Source organism: Ascidia mentula, chromosome 9, assembly GCF_947561715.1.
Source record: "Ascidia mentula chromosome 9, kaAscMent1.1, whole genome shotgun sequence".
Lineage (NCBI taxonomy): Eukaryota > Metazoa > Chordata > Ascidiacea > Phlebobranchia > Ascidiidae > Ascidia > Ascidia mentula.
In genome coordinates, this window is record NC_138574.1 from 5273433 (window position 1) to 5291889 (window position 18457).

The following is an 18457-nucleotide window of genomic DNA, read 5'->3' on the forward strand; positions in this document are numbered from 1 at the left end:
TAACTTGTTTTTGTAAGCGGCTTCATACATACTACTTACAAAACTAACTTTTTGTTTTGTGAATAAAAAAAATATTTACCTTCGTCAGAACAAAAATGGCAGTAGAATGCTTGCTGATGTTACTTTTTCCTTTGTATCTTCATGATGTCCACCCCAACATTAATTAACCTAAAAGGAATTGTTGTTAAAAAATTTTATTTGCCGAAGGGCAACAAAGGCGACATACAGAACACAAAAATGCTACATTTGTTACTTTGATAAGAAATGACAATACTTACAGAACATTACTTTTCATGTGTCAACATATTCTTCTGGTATCAGGCTCAAACCAGCAAGTAAGACAATCTACAAAACATTCAACAACAAAAATAACATCTGCACAACATTTATTGTTTTATTTTAAAGTGCTTGATGTTTGGTTTATTGTACATGCAATTGTTAATGAAGTGAATAAAAGCACATGCTTAAAAAAGCACACATGTTGATAAAGTGCTTGAAACTAACCTCAGGGTGATCCATCTAATCCACAATTTGTATATGCAACAAGTATAGTGGATCAAGTTCGTATATCTATCCCATTATTACACAGTCCTCATATCCATGTATATTGTTTGGCTCTCCTAAAGCCCACTGGCCACTATTAACACTTAATCCATCCGTCCACTTAAAGTTGTATTTTCCCGGAACCCCCCTTGCCCCAATGTAGAACGAGTATGGGATAGCTAAAATAATTCACAATATAAATTCATAATACTTGTATATACAGTTGTTCGATTACATACTTTTAAAACACTTCTTCTTGTAATGATTTACAAAACGCAGTAAATAGGTGAATTTAACATTCGCAAACCAGAAAGATAAAAGATCCCATAACGGGGAAAAAGACAAGACAATGACTATCCAACAAGTGTCAAACATGACTTGTCAGATAAAATATGCTTGTAAAAGTGTGGATTAAAAGGTAATATGTGGATGTGGTAATGAAATTCTAGAACGGTTTTTTTAAATAAATTGTTACTGATGCTGCCAGGCATATTTATTGCTTAATACTGCTCTTCTGGCAAACTTTATTGTATTTACGTTTCTCGACGTTTCGGCTATTATGCAACAGCCTTCATCAGGAGGAAGTATCTTTTTAGCGTTTCTGTTTATGTGCCTCAAATCGTCCACTGTGGTAGACTTAGATACTTCCTCCTGATGAAGGCTGTTGCATAATAGCCGAAACGTCGAGAAACGTAAATACAATAAAGTTTGCCAGAAGAGCAGTATTAAGCAATAGAACGGTCCATGTGCATTATTTTAATGTTGTTGTTTTTGTCAAATCTTTCGCATAAAAATTTGCATTACCTATTACATTTCCGATTTTCGCCTTCAGGATTTCAAATATGTTTGTTGTTTTAACATGGGCGAGATGTGCATTCAGAGCCCTGCATGCTGCTTCAGCTTCTGTGTATGAATTAACTTGGGTTCCGATGTAGTATTCCCTGTAGTCATATAACTTTTGCCAAGTTTGTCCAAAAACAGCAGGTAGAAAGGGTATAAAAAACATCACAAAAAATATCATGTTTTTCCTATGTGTAGTTGGTGTAAATGCTGTTGAAAGCTATCAATTATGATAACTTAAACACTAAACGCGAAAACATTGCATTCTTTTACATTATCTTGTTTGGCCATATTAAAAATTAATCAAACTTTCGCCACGCTTCTTCCCTACACGATCTATATGTTTGCACTTTAGTCGATAGCTGCGTATTTGCGGCCGACTTCAGTGCTAAACCGAATCCAAAATCTGATCACAGTATGTAAGCAAAATCCTGAGCAGAAGTATAAATTCGTCAACGCGTTCAAAAATTTATAAGGGTATAAGTGATAGTGTACAGCCATGCCAAGTAGGTAGATCGACCCTATTGCATGTCTATAAATATCATTGACATGTCGGGGAGATGGAGCAACAGGGTTTGGTGCGCCCTTCGCAATCGCCGTGGTCAAGTCCCGTCGTTCTGGTTCGGAAAAAGTCTGGTGAGACGAGGTTTTGTGTGGATTACCGGCAAATAAACATTCTTACGTAAAAGTGTAGCTACCCGATACCAAGGGTGGACGATAGTTTAGACGAAATGGCTCATGCGAAGTTTTTCTCAACTCTTGATCTTAAGTCAGGCTATTGGCAGATTCCAATGCGGAATGACTGCCGAGAGAAAACCGCTTTTTCTTCGCACGTGGGACTTTACGAGTTTAATGTTATGCCCATCGGACTATGCAATGCCGCGGCTAGTTTTCAGAGATTAATGCGGCTAGTTCTAAACGGGATGGAATGGCGCGGCGCTTTGGCATACCTCGACGATATTATAGTGTATGCCACTACCTTTGAAGAGCACATGGATCGTTTAAGTGGAGTACTCGATCGGTTAGTAGAGGCGGGTCTCACGTTGAAACCGACCAAATGCAATTTGTTTCAATCGCAAGTAAGTTTTTTGGGGCATGTGATTTCCGATAAAGGAGTGTCTTGCGATCTCGGCAAAATAGATGCTGTAAGTTCCTGGCCTACCCCGAGGAGTGTTAGACACATTCGACAATTCGTTGGCCTTACTTCTTATTATCGCAGATTTATCAAAGATTATGCTCGGGTGGCTGGTCCGTTACACAAGCTTACAGAAAAGGGTCGAACATTCAAATGGGGGGAAGAGCAACAAGATGCATTCGACGAACTAAGGCGACGCCTTACACAAGCACCTATTCTACAGCACCCGGACTTTTCAGCGACTTTTGTATTAGATACCGACGCTTCCAATAACGCGGTGGGATGTGTGTTGTCCCAGGTAGTAGATGGCAAAGAACATGTGATCGCCTATGGCAGCAAATCGCTATCGAAAGCTGAGCGCAATTATTCGACTACGCGAAAAGAATTGTTAGCTGTAGTATACGCCGTTAAAGTGTATAGGTGTTATTTGCTTGGCAGGCACTTTCTACTGCGGACTGATCGTTCGTCACTCCGGTGGTTGTGGAAGTCGCGGGAGATGTATGGCCAGTGTGCGCGTTGGTTTAAACGCCTCGCAGAGTACGACTTCACACTGATTCATCGCCCGGGAAAAAAACACGGCAACGCCGATGCACTAAGCCGCTTGACCAATGAAGAGGAAGAAGCGATGCCATTTCCGGTCAACACTTCCTACGGCACAAACAGTCGTCGCAACGGTACAGAAGGAGTTTATTCCTTAGACTTGCGTCGCTCCATTGGACTGCCATACGAGGAAATAAGTAAAGCCCAACACGACGACCCGAAATTTCCCCGGCTTTTAGGTGGTTAAACCTTGGCAAGAGACCACCTTACCGAACTGTTAGGTCAGCCTCGACGATGACCAAACACCTTTGGGGGCAATTCGGGCGGTTAATCGTTCAAAACAACTTGTTGTATCAAACGAGTGACTCCTTACATCAACCGGGCGCATGTGTGTACCGCCTTATCACTCCACAGACCACCAGAGAAACGACTATGTCCGATTTGCACGACGCACCACTTGGCGGTGGCCATCTCGGGATGGCAAAAACCTGTTCGAAGATCGAAGAAAGACACTTCTGGCCCGGTTGGAGGACCGACGTTGAGGCATATGTCCGTTCCTGTCGCCACTGCCAAAGAAGTAAGAAGTTTACAGCAAGGCCCCGCGCTCCGTTGGTTCCTTCCGGGGAGATGCAACCAATGGAGCGGGTCGAGGTGGACATAATGGGGCCACTTCCGGCGACCTCCAGTGGTAATCAATACGTATTGGTTGCATGCGACATATTCACTAAATACGTGCGCGCATGGCCACTCAGGACGCAAAGGGCAGAAGACGTAGCCGGGACAATGTTTCATCGTTGGTTTACGGTACACGGCGTCCCGGACGTAATCCATTCCGATCAAGGTGCAAACTTTGAATCTACTTTATTTAAAGAGCTAGCACGGTTGATGGGCTGCCGAAAGACCCGGACGACCGCGTATCATCCTCAAGGAAACGGTGCGTGCGAACGCAACAACCGAACAATACTCTCCATGATACGGAATTATACGTACAGCGCGATGAACGGTGCTGGGATGAGGCGCTGTCGGCGGTGGTCGCCGCCTATAATGCGAGTGTCCATGAAAGTACAGGTGTGTCACCACATTATTTGTTAAATGGCCACGCTCTACGACTCCCAGCAGATTTATTCGGTGCTCCCGCCCAGCGCGATCCATTCCCGGAACCACTGGAAGGGCTACGCGCTAGGCTCCAGTTAGCTGAAGAGGTGGCCCGTGAAACGTTGCGGAAACAAAGACGGCGCATGGCGTCGCAGTACGACCGACATAAGAGGGGCAAACCGCTGAATGTGGGTGATTTTGTTCTCTTAACAGACCCCGCGGTGAAGCCAGGGATGGCGAGGAAATTCCACCTTCCGTCCAAAGGCCCGTACAAAGTGGTGGACATCAAGTCAGCCGTGACGTATGAGATCGAGGACGAAGAAGGACACCGAAAAGTCGTCCATTATAATCGCCTCAAACAAATTCAAGGTGAAGGGGCGGACAAGACGGAGGGGCGACCAACCGTGGAAGAGGAAGTCCGCACATTGCCACCTACGGGAGACCCCACGACACAAGTGGTGACCTGGACCAATATCACCGAAAACGAAGAAAATGCGCAGGCACCGAACTCTCGCGATGACAACGGAATTGCCAGTCGCCTTCGCGTAAATCGCCGTCCCACTCAGCGCTATTCCCAATAAGTCTGCACGGGAGTGCCTCGACATAGATGGGGGAGTGTGTAGCGCAAAAGAATTTGCCCACTTGTTTGCGTTTCATTTCCAAGTTTCACGCTTTCGTTAAATCACGTATTCTTTTACGCCATGTTCTTTTTCACCTTCCACCTGTTCTTTTAAATGTTTTGTATTGATTTATATTTTTGTATTTATTATTTAAGTGTCTCGAACGCACCAGTCACCGCACGTTGATTTGATATCGTAGCGCTATAGCTCCCTTCCTCTCACGTGACACTGTTGGGCCAATGACTGGCGAGAGAAAAGATAAAACCGGACGAACACGAGACGCTAAGAAAAATCGGAGGGCAGACTGTTTGGGCAGATTGTGATTCGGCTGTGCAATTTTTATAGTTTTATGAACAAGATTGAATTGCATTGTTTAACCGTTGTGCTGGAACAGGCTGGTGGTTAGCCGTTAATGCAGCGTCCTGAGGACCTTGGGAAGCGCTTATTTAAGAAGCGTAACAGTACCAGGATTTCACGCAGAATCATGCAAGAATGTGTAACCCATGATACAAGTTTGCGTTCCAAGCTATGTCTGCAAGTTCTAAAGTCTCAGTGATATTTTACAAATACGCAGTATTTTAACACCAATGTAAATCATAGAACAGGATCTGAGAGCAATGCTACTATATATTTGTGTTTGTGTTTGTAACCAATTTTGGGCAAAATATAAATATGTCACTTAACTACGTAAGAACACCTCATCGAGATTATTCCACGTGATGATTTTGATGGCATTTGTTGTGGGCTGAATGAGTTGCTTGACTGTGTGTTGGTGTGTTGCCTGTTGTCGAGGTTTACTTGATAAAACAGTTTGTGGAACAATGTATTTTGAATCTTGCTGCATTTCAACGTTTGCTTTTACTTTCAATAAATATGATTAGTTACACGATATTTTTCGACATTCTTGCATATTTACATTTGTTGTGAATTTTGTCTAATTTAACAGCAAAGTTAACTTTAATGAATGAAATCAATTTCAAAATATTAGTAAACGTGTCAGGGTTTGATATGTTTGTGTATCTTGATGTGTGAAGAAGTATTCCTTGTCTTTTGTTTGTTGCCCAGAAACCTTTAATTTTCGAATAGTGTTAGGCCCGCTGGCCACCCAGCGATAGAGCTTTTTCCAATCGATTATCTCTCAACGACAGACGGCGAATCTCCGTAGGCGAGGAAAACTTTCACATGAGTTGCAGACTTGGCAACTCTTATGGTGCCCACGACAGTCTTACACGCAAGACACAGTTACAGGCAAAATGAAATTTGCAAATCATGTTGAATATAAAGTACCGGTAACCCATAAGCAATATAGTGTACCAACATATATCTGTTATAAGTCTAATTACACAGTATGTGTTGTACCAACAATATCCCGTATCTGGGATTTTGCTTCTTGTCCATTTGACCACCATCTGTCAAGGTACGTAAACTGGAAGTAGTTGTTGGAATAATTACTGAGCTGCAGACAGATGGCCGCTGTTTCGACCTATTCTGTCTCATTTAATTGTGTAATTGTAAAACAGTTACTGGGACAGGGTGTTCTTGTGATTACAGCATGTATGATCGCTAACGTGATACATGAACTTTTGAAAACACGACAGAGACAAACCATCAATTTAGCATTTCCGCCTTTCCACATTTATGGTAAGTTAGATTGGTGTTGAAATACAAAAAAATATAGAATAGCAAACAGAAAATAATGTTTCTAACGAGTGAGCACTTGGTAGGACTGAGTTGTTGGCAGTGTTCTGCAAACAGTCAAGAAGATTGTGCTAAGTATGGGAAACTTGTGACATGCACTTCCAACCAGGTATGTCTCTGTGTTGTTTTATGTAAACCTGGTTTAGTTGAGATGTGATGTAGAAATGCTTTACATCATTTTGTGAGTTCAGTTCTTTGGCGCGTGCACTACAAGTTGAAAACCAATGAAGAAATTTCGTATAGCTCGGCCAGTCCCGCGACTTACTTTACTGATTGTAACACATGCCAGGGTTGAAACATAAATAAACATGACGATGTTATCTGTATATAATGTGTCAGTCATTGCTCACAAATGTTAACAACAACTTTTTGCTTTAAGGATGTCTGCGCTACAACTGTCCGTCGGCATTATTCTGTGTCGAGAATTTTTCGACGGTGCAAACAAAAACAATACTGCTTCAATGACATGAAACAGGTTGCCAAGTAAAATTATAACATTAACACAATTTTGTTTTTTTTGGTTGCTTTTTAAAAATTTAATCTTGGTAAAGTCTTTCTCATTAAAAAAGAAATAAACCATCAATTAAGCATTTTCATTTTATTTTGACATCAAAATATAGTTGAATATTTTGGTAAAAGCCAGTTTTTCTGACCAGTGGGCTTCTGGTTGGGCACGTTTTTTTTGTTTATTTTAACGTATATCTGTATATAAAGAAATATAATAGTAGTCAAAATAAATTGCCACAGTACGTAATGTGATCTTTCAAAAACAATCATAACAAAGTTGATTCCGATTTGAAAAAGATTTAAAACTATATGCACTGCTTATTGAGCATTGGTGAATGCCCATATCATCGCTAATCATTGCATCAAAATGTTATTCGCCACTGATGAGTTTCTATTGTTGCAGAATTAGAACAAATACGATTGGAGACATCAATGCAACAATAATTTACCTTCGTCACTTTGTCAATGCTGCTGTGAGAAAGATGCGTGCAACCTGGAACAAGTTTGCACAGGTAAATTTTTAGTTTTACTTGTTTCCAATATTTAAAAACAAGATAAAGCAAAACAAATAACTAAAAAAAAGATGAGCGTCATAAGTATGTTGGTATTATCGATTCTGTATCAAGTAATATGGCTTTTAAATCAAAGGCTAGTCCTTAAATCTCAATTACGGCTTATAAACTTCAATTTGTCTATCATATATATAAAATATATATAAAATAGCCACATTTTTTTACATCTTGTGAAGGAAGCAAAATGTTCCTTTTTTGTAAATTTATCTTGCGTTTTACCCTGTAAATGTATTTGACACAATTTTTTTATCATAATGTGTACTGTAACAATGTGATAAGCATTTTGTGCATGTACTTATGGGAGTGTCGTTGACAGGAAAATTAAGCGCCATGTCTTGCCCTCGACAGCCAAAGGAGTTTGAGAACGGGGTGAATTTTTGTACCAACGATAATTGGATCGGTTCGATGTGTCAATATCGCTGCACAAAGTCCGGTTTCCATCTTAATCCTCAAGGAGTTACATCTATTTATTGCATGGGAAACGGACGGTGGTCAAACGATCCTCCCTGACAAGCTCGACACGAGGGGTGTGGTCTACAGTATTCCCTGCGGTGGTTGCAGCGGCGTATACATTGGTGAAACTGGCCGTGCGCTAAGAACAAGATTAAAAGAGCACCAAAGGGACGTGAGAAACCATGAGGAAAAAACGGCTCTTTCGCAACATGCGGCCGAATCAGGACATGCGGTGGACAAAAACGATCATTTTGGAACGCGAGTCCGATAGGCACAAGAGGATGTTTTTAGAGTCGTTAAACATCAATACGTATGCGTCATCACTCAATGACAAGAAACAAACTCTGTTTCCACCGGTTTATCGACACTTGCTAGAGAAAAATTATGCCGATAGACATTACGCACTTCAAAAACCGTGATAAAACCGTGCGGTTAGTGATAAGTATACTGTGCAGGTGTGTTCGCCCTTATCGCTTTTTCGTTGTTTCACTTCTTCTTTCTTTTTAGCGTTTCTGTTTATGTGCCTCAAATCGTCCACTGTGGTAGACTTAGATACTTCCTCCTGATGAAGGCTGTTGCATAATAGCCGAAACGTCGAGAAACGTAAATACAATAAAGTTTGCCAGAAGAGCAGTATTAAGCAATAAATATGCCTGGCAGCATCAGTAACAATTTATTTAAAGTAAGTTTCTCATTTATTTTTATATTGTCCTTTTTTGATACGATCAGCTGCAAAGTTTAAGATAAATATATCATAATGTTAGGTTATGGAGCGTAGATCCGGAATTCTACCGTGCATCCAGGGTTTTGTATAGTAGCATCGTTCATCCAACAACCTTAATCCATCTTAACCGGTCATGGGCTTCTGGCGGAAGTGCTCGGAAGCTTGAGCCAAGTAACTTTATACGCTTATAATCCTCATCTAAAACATAATATTAAATGAAAACAAATGATTATATCAAAGATTTCAAGGCAGATTAATCTCATATATTTCACCATAAACTAAGCGCCACAGAAATAGCACCACTAAACGTTCCAAACGGCCGATTGCAACCCATCACCTCCCAGACAATGTTTCCCAACCGTATTGTGGTCTCGTACCACATGAGAGGTAACGCGACGTCGCCACGTACCACCGAGCTCCAAATGGACGTTTAAATTCAGAATTTAACTTTCTGAACAGAAAAATACAGATCCAACAACAAACGCCGTTAAATTTAACGTGGGTTCTGTATTTTTACGCTCTTCGCCAGCCAATTTTGCTCATTGCACACCAAAAACTACATTGTGTGAAGTAATTACTTTCTTACTCTCAAACAAATGCCCGAAGCCTAAAAGTAATCTGCGCCATGGTGTCGACGGTTCTTTGAATTAAGGGGGGCAGGTTGAGTCCATGACATGACACCCAAAACGTCCGAAACGTAACTTAACTATTCATTTCATGATATCTTTAATAGGATTTCCTTTTTTAGGCAAACGCAAATATGCATAGTAAAAAAATGCAGGTGTACAGCCAAGATCTTCGAACATCTTGAACAGTCAAGCAATGACGGCGAACGTCACTGCAATAACCAATTTCTGTATAAACAGGCGAACATATTTAGAGCGAGCACCTTAGCGCAAATGGTGAATATATGGGTGACACAATGCACTAACTGAGCGTTAAGTTTGTCCTTGAAATTCGGACCTTCCAGGCATAGCTGGAACCACATCCCCTATACTATATTAACATGTTGAGAAAAGCTGACAAACACCAGTGGTTAAATGCAGCCGGCATCTGTGGATTCGTCATCTGCAAAAACTTAGTCGGCTATGTCGACCGATATTTTAACTGCACGGCGCTTTCCAGTGTTGTTACAGATGTACCTAAATAAACATTTTCGCCACTGCTATACTCTAAGCTGTTTTGGATAATGCGCCTGTTTTAGCAGTATGTTGCTGTTGTGTCGCTGAAGCTTAACACTGTGCAACACGTCACCTTACGGATAAATTCTAATTTCGGTCGCAATAAAAATGTCTGTTCTGATGTGTCGACAGTTGTGAAGTTGTGAACACAGGAAATGCACTTCGTTTGGTGAAAGATCACGTGTTTGTTGATGACCATCGTGACGTCAAACATATGTATGTCATTTTCGTTGTTATTGACAAAAACTCTGACGATGATGTTAAAGAAGTGGCCAAAGCTTTGCGTGACAAAGGTGTCCTGGTAAGTATGTTGCTATTGTTGGCAATATGTTTAGATATAGTTTTCTATAAACCTTCGTAACAAAAGATTTTTGGATTTCCGAAGAAATGTTAGTTTACAATTATAAAGGTTATCATTATATTGGCACTTTGCAAAGTTCCTTTAGCCTACATGTGTATATTGATATAAATTGATGAATATTGATATATTTTGATCACAAGGTTCACAGGCTGCGCAACCAAGGCAATGCAGCCATTGAGCTGCTATAGCATACGAGTGCTGAGATCGCCAATTATAAAGGGCCTGCGCGGTGGTGCGATCCTGCCATGCAGTGCGAAAGCATGGTAATACTTGATTACGGTGATGATCCCCTACGTATGTGAAGGTCGCCTGGCAAGTTGCACAGCACACGCTGTGAAACCAGTTGGTAGAGCGTTTGGCCTGGTTTGGTCAGGGTCGTGAGTTCAAACCTCACCAGGTGTTGGATTTTTCAAATCTCGCTCCGACTTATCGGAAAAAGTGCCTGAGATTGGCTGCAATGCCTTGGTTGCGAAGCCTGTGAAGCTTGTGATCAAAATACGATAGCTGAGATCGCCAAAAATTAAGGTCCTTAGTTTAGGTAAAGAGTTTCAACATGCTACTTTATTGTCAGCTTTTTTGGGAACCAGCTTAGTATAAGCTTACTTAAAGACTTCTACTGCATATTTTTACAGGCAAACCAAACAAAGTTTTACAGAGCAGGTGTACAACGCCGACAAGTCTTGTTGAGTTCACTATGTCATCACCAATTGATATCCAGTTGCCCAATTAGTCCCCACAATCTTCATAGCAAGCAGTTACAACCGACACCAGTACGAAATATGTTGATACAGTTTCAAAAATTACTTTTTATAATATCCAATTCGGCTCATGACATGTGCACAACGACAGATTGGTATTGTAGCGAACACAGTTAATATTTAATATGAAAAGTGTAATGTTAGTATTGTTTATATTCGTGACCGGTTTCCCACGTAAAAAAGGACAACACAAACGTGTGCAAAAGTAATTACAAACGACCGCCCTGACCTCGACTTCAAACTGCTGTAACTTGCTGATCCGCCCCGACATGACTCGCGGACGCCTTTGACCAGTGCCACTATATGATGAATTGGATTTGCCTGTGTTGTTGGTGGGGACGTGAAGGTGAATCCATCCATTCTGTGGTGATTCCATGCTTTACAAACGAGCGGATTTGTGTTCATCTGGCCAACAGGTCACCAAAACCACGTCTGCGGATCTACAGTCATGATTTGTATGAACGAAATTCAATCAGTATAATTACAGCAACTGCAACACCTTTATGAACTAACCTTAAAGTTTTGGTAAATCCAAATGTAGAATAATTCTCACCACAAAAACCACAGAATATATACACGAATCCATACAGAGCAAGTATGCAATCCCAGGGGCCACGATGCTATCATAATCCGATCACGATCAATTGTTAAATTTACTTATCTCGGACAGTTCAATGAACGGAGGTGTTTACTATAGGGATGCACCGAAAGTTCGGTTTGCCGAATTTGAACCGTAGTTTCGGCCGAATATATAAATATAGCTGTTTCGGTGCATCAATAGTGTTTACCTCGGCAGTGTGGAACTGCAAGTCATTCATTACATCACAGCACGTTACATAAGTGTGAAAAGCACATTACATCATAGCTGGTTACACAAGTGTGAAAAACAAATTACGTCACAGCACGTTTCAGTTTGTACTAATTTTTTTTTTCCGATTTACCTGCACAACACTTTTTAAAGACCAAGTGGGCGAATGGATGTCAATTGGTGATGACAACATAGTGAACTCAACAAGACTTTGTGGGCATTACTCTGTGTTGTATAACAAGCAACCAAGCTGGGGGAACACAACTGGTCCTTGTCCACCTTTTACATCACTCTACAACCCTTGCTATGTTAAAGGACATGTATTTTTTTTTTCTGTTCCTTAAAGTCATGTGTTTTAAACCAACATGTAAACAAACAGGTGTAAACAATTTAAAGTGATTGCAGTCTTGAATAAATAGATGTTTCAAAATATATTTGGTGGATTTACTATTTGTCGTTTAACATGGATGTTAAGTCCTGAATGTTGACAGACCACAGATAGTATTTGTCTTTTTAGAATTAAATTTACTCGTGGAATTTGATTGTTTTGTTTGTGATGATATTGTTTTCATACACCGAAAAATACATGCGATGCACTCTATACACGACATCATAGTAAGTTGCAAATTTGGTTTTGCAGAATAAACTGTAGATTTTATAATTAATTTCTACTTCTTTAAATTAGATTAATTTTCGTTGATCAAGAAAAAATGTCCATGGTTTAAATTTATATCAATAAAAACATTTTTGTGACACTTATGTCATTGCTTATTTTTCTACTGGCTTTTTTGAACTTTGTATGCAGTTACGGCGCTTGTGTCATGTCAATAAACTACACGGGGTTATTTGCACATTTTCATATTTCGCGAGCCAGTTACAGCATTTATGCAACTTACTGTGCGTATACGTAGCTGCAGCGCGGTATGTTAACACACAATCACAGGAAACTGGTGAAAACAGGATGTTCGTGTTAACAGTTTGATGAAGTTTTTTGATTAATTTTGTCTTTACAATTTGATATTGACAATTGCGTATTCACTGCACATTACGGTACAATATTAACAGAGATTTATTTTTCGGGGACAGTTTGGAAGGTAACATGCGTTTGATCGCAGTGAGTCTTTTGCTAGTTGTCACTTTCACGACTGTCTGTCAAGGTATGTATTTTACTGAAAAGTTAAATGTGATTCGTTTTGTTGGGTTTTGTATACAGTGTCACGAAGCATTACTAGTAAACTTATAAACAACTTACCAACCCACCTAAATTTGGCACAATAACCGAAAACATTTATAGCATATGTATAGCATATTATATCACCAATATATTCGTAAACAAAAACATCTTAACAGCAAGGGGTTAAAGGATCGGAAAACTATCAATAAATCTAATCCAGATCTCCTCATGGTTTTCCCTGTTGTTTCAACAGGCCGACGTCGTTTGAGCAAAAGTATCTTTGATCTCGGAACAACTGCAAATAGTATCAACGTAACTGTGGTTTATGAAAGATGTTACTATAAAGCGGCAAAGTACATATATGCAATAGCAAGCACAACTGCAACGTCATCAATAAAGTTTAACATTCATGTCTATAAAAGTAACATACTTTCTTTCGATGCCACTATTGTGAGGATGAACAGTACTTTAGGATGGAATCAAACGTCTGTTGTTGTTTCTTGGAAGCGTTACGTCAATCACAGTAAGTTTGTTCGCGTTTTATATTTGTTTACGTTTCTTTAGTATGTAAACATATTTCAAATTGCGTATGCGAAACCGAATTACTTTTACAAGATACAAAAAAAAATTCTTAAAGTCTTTAGTGTGGTTCAGTAATGGACAAGACTTAGCACATAACTTAGGTACATATATTTTATTTAAATATTCAATCATGTCATCTTATTTGTAGGATTTATGTTATATTAACACTAGTATAACAAAAACCAAACTAATGACCCACAAAAGACTCTGTGCAATTAGTAATTCCAGCTATGTATTAAAATAGTAAAACATTTGAATACTCAGAATAAAAAGGTGCCAGTTTCAAAGAGGCTTGGTGATGCGTATTAAGACAATACAAAAAATTGTTAAAACAAGTCAAAAACAGTTTTAAACTTCAGCTCAAGCGGTCAATACATAGACTCAATTCAAGGCGTGTTCACCGGGTAAAATGTCATAAAACAAGCGTAAAATCTCATGACTCAGTTCAGCAGAAAATATTCAGCGAAGCTGACCTAAATTTCTATCTCGTGCGAGAGTTGTTTCAACATATTAATATCGCACCATAATCGTGACGCGCGCGTTGATGAATGAATGTTTGCTGAAGTAATCAAAGCGATTAAAATACATTACACAATATACTACAACTGTACTACCGACTACATTGAACTTTATCTTTAACTTTAAAAAATAATCTTTCTATTTTTCTCAGTTGAAAAGGTGAATACGTTTGGGCCTTACTATATTTACTATTATTACCTTGGGGAGAAAGTGACGTGGGAAAGCGCCAGAGTTGTTTGCAACAACTTGCAAACGAGAGGGGATCTTTGCAACAGTACACAAATTTGCCAAAACAAAAATGTTCTTGTAATTGAAACCACATTCGGCAACAATTGGACACCTATAGGGTAGGTCGTGTAATTATGATTTGAAATTTGTATTTAGTTTGCCGTGCATAGGTAACTTTGTTATCCATCAAATTGTAATTTAGGCATCCCACTAAATCGGAAAAATTTTGTTGAAAAAGGTGCTTATGACTGTTGGTGTACGAATTCCTGGTATTTGTTTATCGAATTTTTTGGGGTTTGGTTTGCCAATTCGTTTGTTAGTTCGCATCACATGCAGGAGTTTCGACGTTCATTTAATCACTACATCTAATGTGAATCTAAACTTTTTGCAGAAACCAAGCGGGCGACTGGATGTCAATTGGTGATGACAACGTAGTAAACTCGACAAGAGTTTGTGAACGTTACTCTGTGTTGTATAACAAGCTGCCAAGCTGGGGAAACACAACTGGTCCTTGTCCACCTTTTACTGCAATGTACAATCCTTGCTACGTCAAAGGACATGTGTTTTGTTGTAGACCTGCTCAGTAAATTTAATTGCACAATCTGTAAATTCAATTTGTACATATTCATGTTTTGCAAGATAATATGTTGCTTTTTTCCCTATGATTTAATCAATCCCTTTGGTCAGAATTGCAAATAAAAATATTTACACCTGTTTTTTAAAGATTTCGAAAGTGAAATTTATGAGCCTCTGTATTTTATAATAAACAATAAGTGCCAATGAAAATCGAGGAACCACAAAATATCTTTGTCTGGCTATGTTACAAAACGTTTTCCGAATAACAAAATGCAAAACAACTGTTCTACCATAAAAAAATATTTTACTTTTAAGCCAAACAGGGTAAGCTTCTGCGCCATGCAAAAACTTTGTAAGTCCAGAAATCAAACTGCTCATTTTTACACGATATTGAAACAATTTATCAATGAGGTGGCACAGACACATAGATATCTAAAAAAAGAATTGCAGTAATCCAACCCATAGTGTTTGCCATCTATTTTTCATGCGTAAATCCGAAAGAAAGCTGCTCGATTCCAAGCAACAGGTTACATTCGAGTCAAACACCAGCATATAAAAATATTATATATGAATGTACTTAACCGAATTCAGCGGATATTACCGATGATTTTATGGATGATGAAGATTTCTGATAAGCGCAGTTGTTTGTGAAATGCTTGCATATGAAACTGAATTTCATTCGTGTTAAAAACATTGATACAAAATAATAGATGACAGACGGTTATATGCACACTTTTTACATTTGGATTAAGCTATATGTTTGCAGGAAAACACGTGTCCTTTAAAGTAATAAGGGTTGTACATTGCAGTAAAAGGTGGACAAGGACCAGTTGTGTTCCCCCAGCTTGGTAGCTTATTATACAACACAGAAAAACGCTCACAAAGTCTTGTTGAGTTTACTATGTTGTCATCACCAATTGACATCCAGTCTTTTCATCAGCAAGTAGTTGTAAAAGTGAAACCACGCGCTTTATAGGGGTCCAAATAATTCCTCAGGTCACACCGATTGAAAAATTTTTCTGGATTTTGCAAATTTGGGTTCTATTGGAAAGATCTCTTTAAATGGTTATGTAAACAAATGTTGACTTTAACATAATTTGATTTAAAATCTGATAAAATTGATGAAATTGATAAAGATAACCAATAACTATATATGCACTGGAGAAAAACAGCAAAGAAAGATAATCGACTTAGGTGTGGTTACCAGGATTAGGTCATATTAATTTTTTATCGCAAACCCTGTTTCCTTACCAAGCTATATAGACAAATAATTTTGAAGCATTACACTGAACATTTATTCCTATTCATAGACTTTCTGCTGTTTATATAATTCTTCTATTTGACAGTAATAGAAGTTTGATTCCATCCAACAGAACTATTCACACGTTCTATGGTTGCATCGAAAGACGTTTGATTAATTTGGTAGATGTGTATGCCAAGCTGAAGTGAAGACTGTATGGTTGTCGACGCTCTCGCTTCCACATGTTTAAGAAAAGCATTTTTCAAAGGCCACTGTGACGTTTATTGTATTTGCGGTTGTGCCAATATCGAAGATAATTTGTCCATTATTATATCGACCTGTCGAAAAACAATGCGATGTCTTGCAAAATTGTAAAACAAAGAATTTGATTTGGTTTTGAACCTCTTGGTGGTTTTGTGTATCATATAAAACGAATACTACGAAATAAAAGCAACCAGTATTATCAGCAGCTTTGTATTACAACACGTAAAGTAAATGATTTACGTCGTATTGCCTTCAACGCTTAATAACCGTTTTTTTTCCAATGCATATCGTGCGCTTCATAGCATTTCAGTGCCCCACACTGTTTAAACCATGATTTATAAACTGTGCCTGTGAAACGTTTTCACCAATAAATTGTGGAAAGTTTTCAGCAACAATTTGCAATAATGTTGTGTAAAGTTGTAAATCGAAACGCATTATGTTAGCAATAAAAAATTATTTTGGTTTCGGTTTTACTTCATGACTTTAACTAAACATAAAAAACGTTCGGGTCTGAACGCTTTGGATAAGATGAGAAATACGTGCTGGGAGAGAGCTCAACGAACATTCTGCCCCGAATCAAAACAATTTGTTCACTTAACCAGGACCATGTAACGTAGCCTTAAAATTCGGTGTAACCCAAACTAACTCAGTGGTTTCATTTCCCGACCAACCAAGGTGTGGAAACCACAGATGCAGATCCTGATTCCTGCCGGAAGGATTTCTTTCGGCTTTTTTACATTTGTAGTTGGCAGATTTTTTCCATCAGTATTATGGTTAACTTTACCTTACCTTGCAATATTCCTATCATATTTTGTTTGTGGGACCAGGTATTAAAAAGCGAAGTCTTAGAATCCTTCATTGTAGCACCAAACATATTTCCAACCTGGTTCGTGAAGCACTATCTTATATTTTAACACGAAAGAGAAGTTTGCAGTACAAAAGCAAATTATGCTTGTTCAGATTTGGATCAATTCCTTTGCTAATGATACAATCCAAGACAACTCTTGGCCATTTTTTTTATAAATTATAAATTCACTTGATTTTACTAAAATATACTTCTTGTATCGGCATTAAAAACAAGTAACAGATTACAAAACACAAATATTACATACGTCATGAATTAATTACAAAACTAATTATCCACTCCTACACCATTCGTCGATTTATTATCATTCATTTGTGTTTGCGGGATAATGCAAAAAAGGCGTAAGCTTTGACTGTGGTTGTCCTTTTACTATAAAAAGCATTGCTAAAGGTTTTTGTATAACTTAGTAGCAATGGACTTGACTGCAGTCAATATTTTCCTCTTTGCAGCTTTGACGACAATTACGCAAGGTATGTGTTTTTTGTGATTTTATTGTGTGATAATTTATAGTTATAAAAGCATGTTAGATTTACATTACAGTTATTTTCTGTTCGACATTGTAATGAATTGAGACAAACAAAAGAACCAACTAGAATTTATTCACTCAGAATAATTACAACTACTCCAATAACTCTTAAAATAAACTTAAATTAACAATATTGCATCAAATCATCGGGCATGATTCAAACGAAACTTAAAAGACTATTTATCGGGCAATTGTCATCCGCACTCATCCGCACCATGTTACTCATACACACAACAAATTATCATAATGAAATAGTGCGGACAGTCCAACAGGTTGAAATACATTGCCTTAGTGCATGGTAAATTACATCCAGTTTATTATAACAGTATTAAAATCATCATCTACAGGCCGTATAACCACATTCGACGTTGGTACAACGGCCAATAGCATCAACGTCACTGTTGCCTATCAAAGATGCTACAGACAAATCGCAAAGCACGTGGATGCGAGGGCAAACACGACTACATCGTCATCACTGAAACTTGACATCTACGTCTTCGAAGTTCACCTTCAGTCTTTTGAAGCCACTGTAACAAGAACGAATAGCACTTCAGGGTGGAATCAAACATCTATTGATGTCTATTGGAAGCGTTACTTTAACAGCAGTACGTCTTTGTTTAATAAGAACGCTAAAGTATGAAAGTATTT

General features: G+C 38.6%; 1 protein-coding gene and 1 pseudogene across 1 annotated transcript; one reads left to right on the forward strand and one right to left on the reverse strand.

The window, feature by feature from the left end:
- Positions 1-291: 291 nt before the first annotated feature.
- LOC145913936 (C-type lectin lectoxin-Enh7-like) lies at positions 292-1564 on the reverse strand. Its single transcript, XM_083001707.1, has 4 exons — positions 1348-1564; positions 586-722; positions 505-519; positions 292-345 (listed from the first exon to the last, which is right to left on the reverse strand). The coding sequence occupies exons 1-4, from the start codon at positions 1562-1564 to the stop codon at positions 292-294; spliced, it is 423 nt and encodes a 140-aa protein (XP_082857833.1).
- Positions 1565-6469: 4905 nt separating this feature from the next.
- LOC145913940 (uncharacterized) lies at positions 6470-14925 on the forward strand (annotated as a pseudogene).
- Positions 14926-18457: the final 3532 nt, after the last annotated feature.

Bases quoted from the DNA above. Each gene is read 5' to 3' on its own strand.
- LOC145913936 (XM_083001707.1), bottom strand. From the start codon at position 1,564: ATGATATTTTTTGTGATGTTTTTTATACCCTTTCTACCTGCTGTTTTT. The intron at 723-1,347 runs GTAATGCAAATT...GAATTATTTTAG, and splicing joins GAAAATCGGAAATGTAATAG to CTATCCCATACTCGTTCTAC.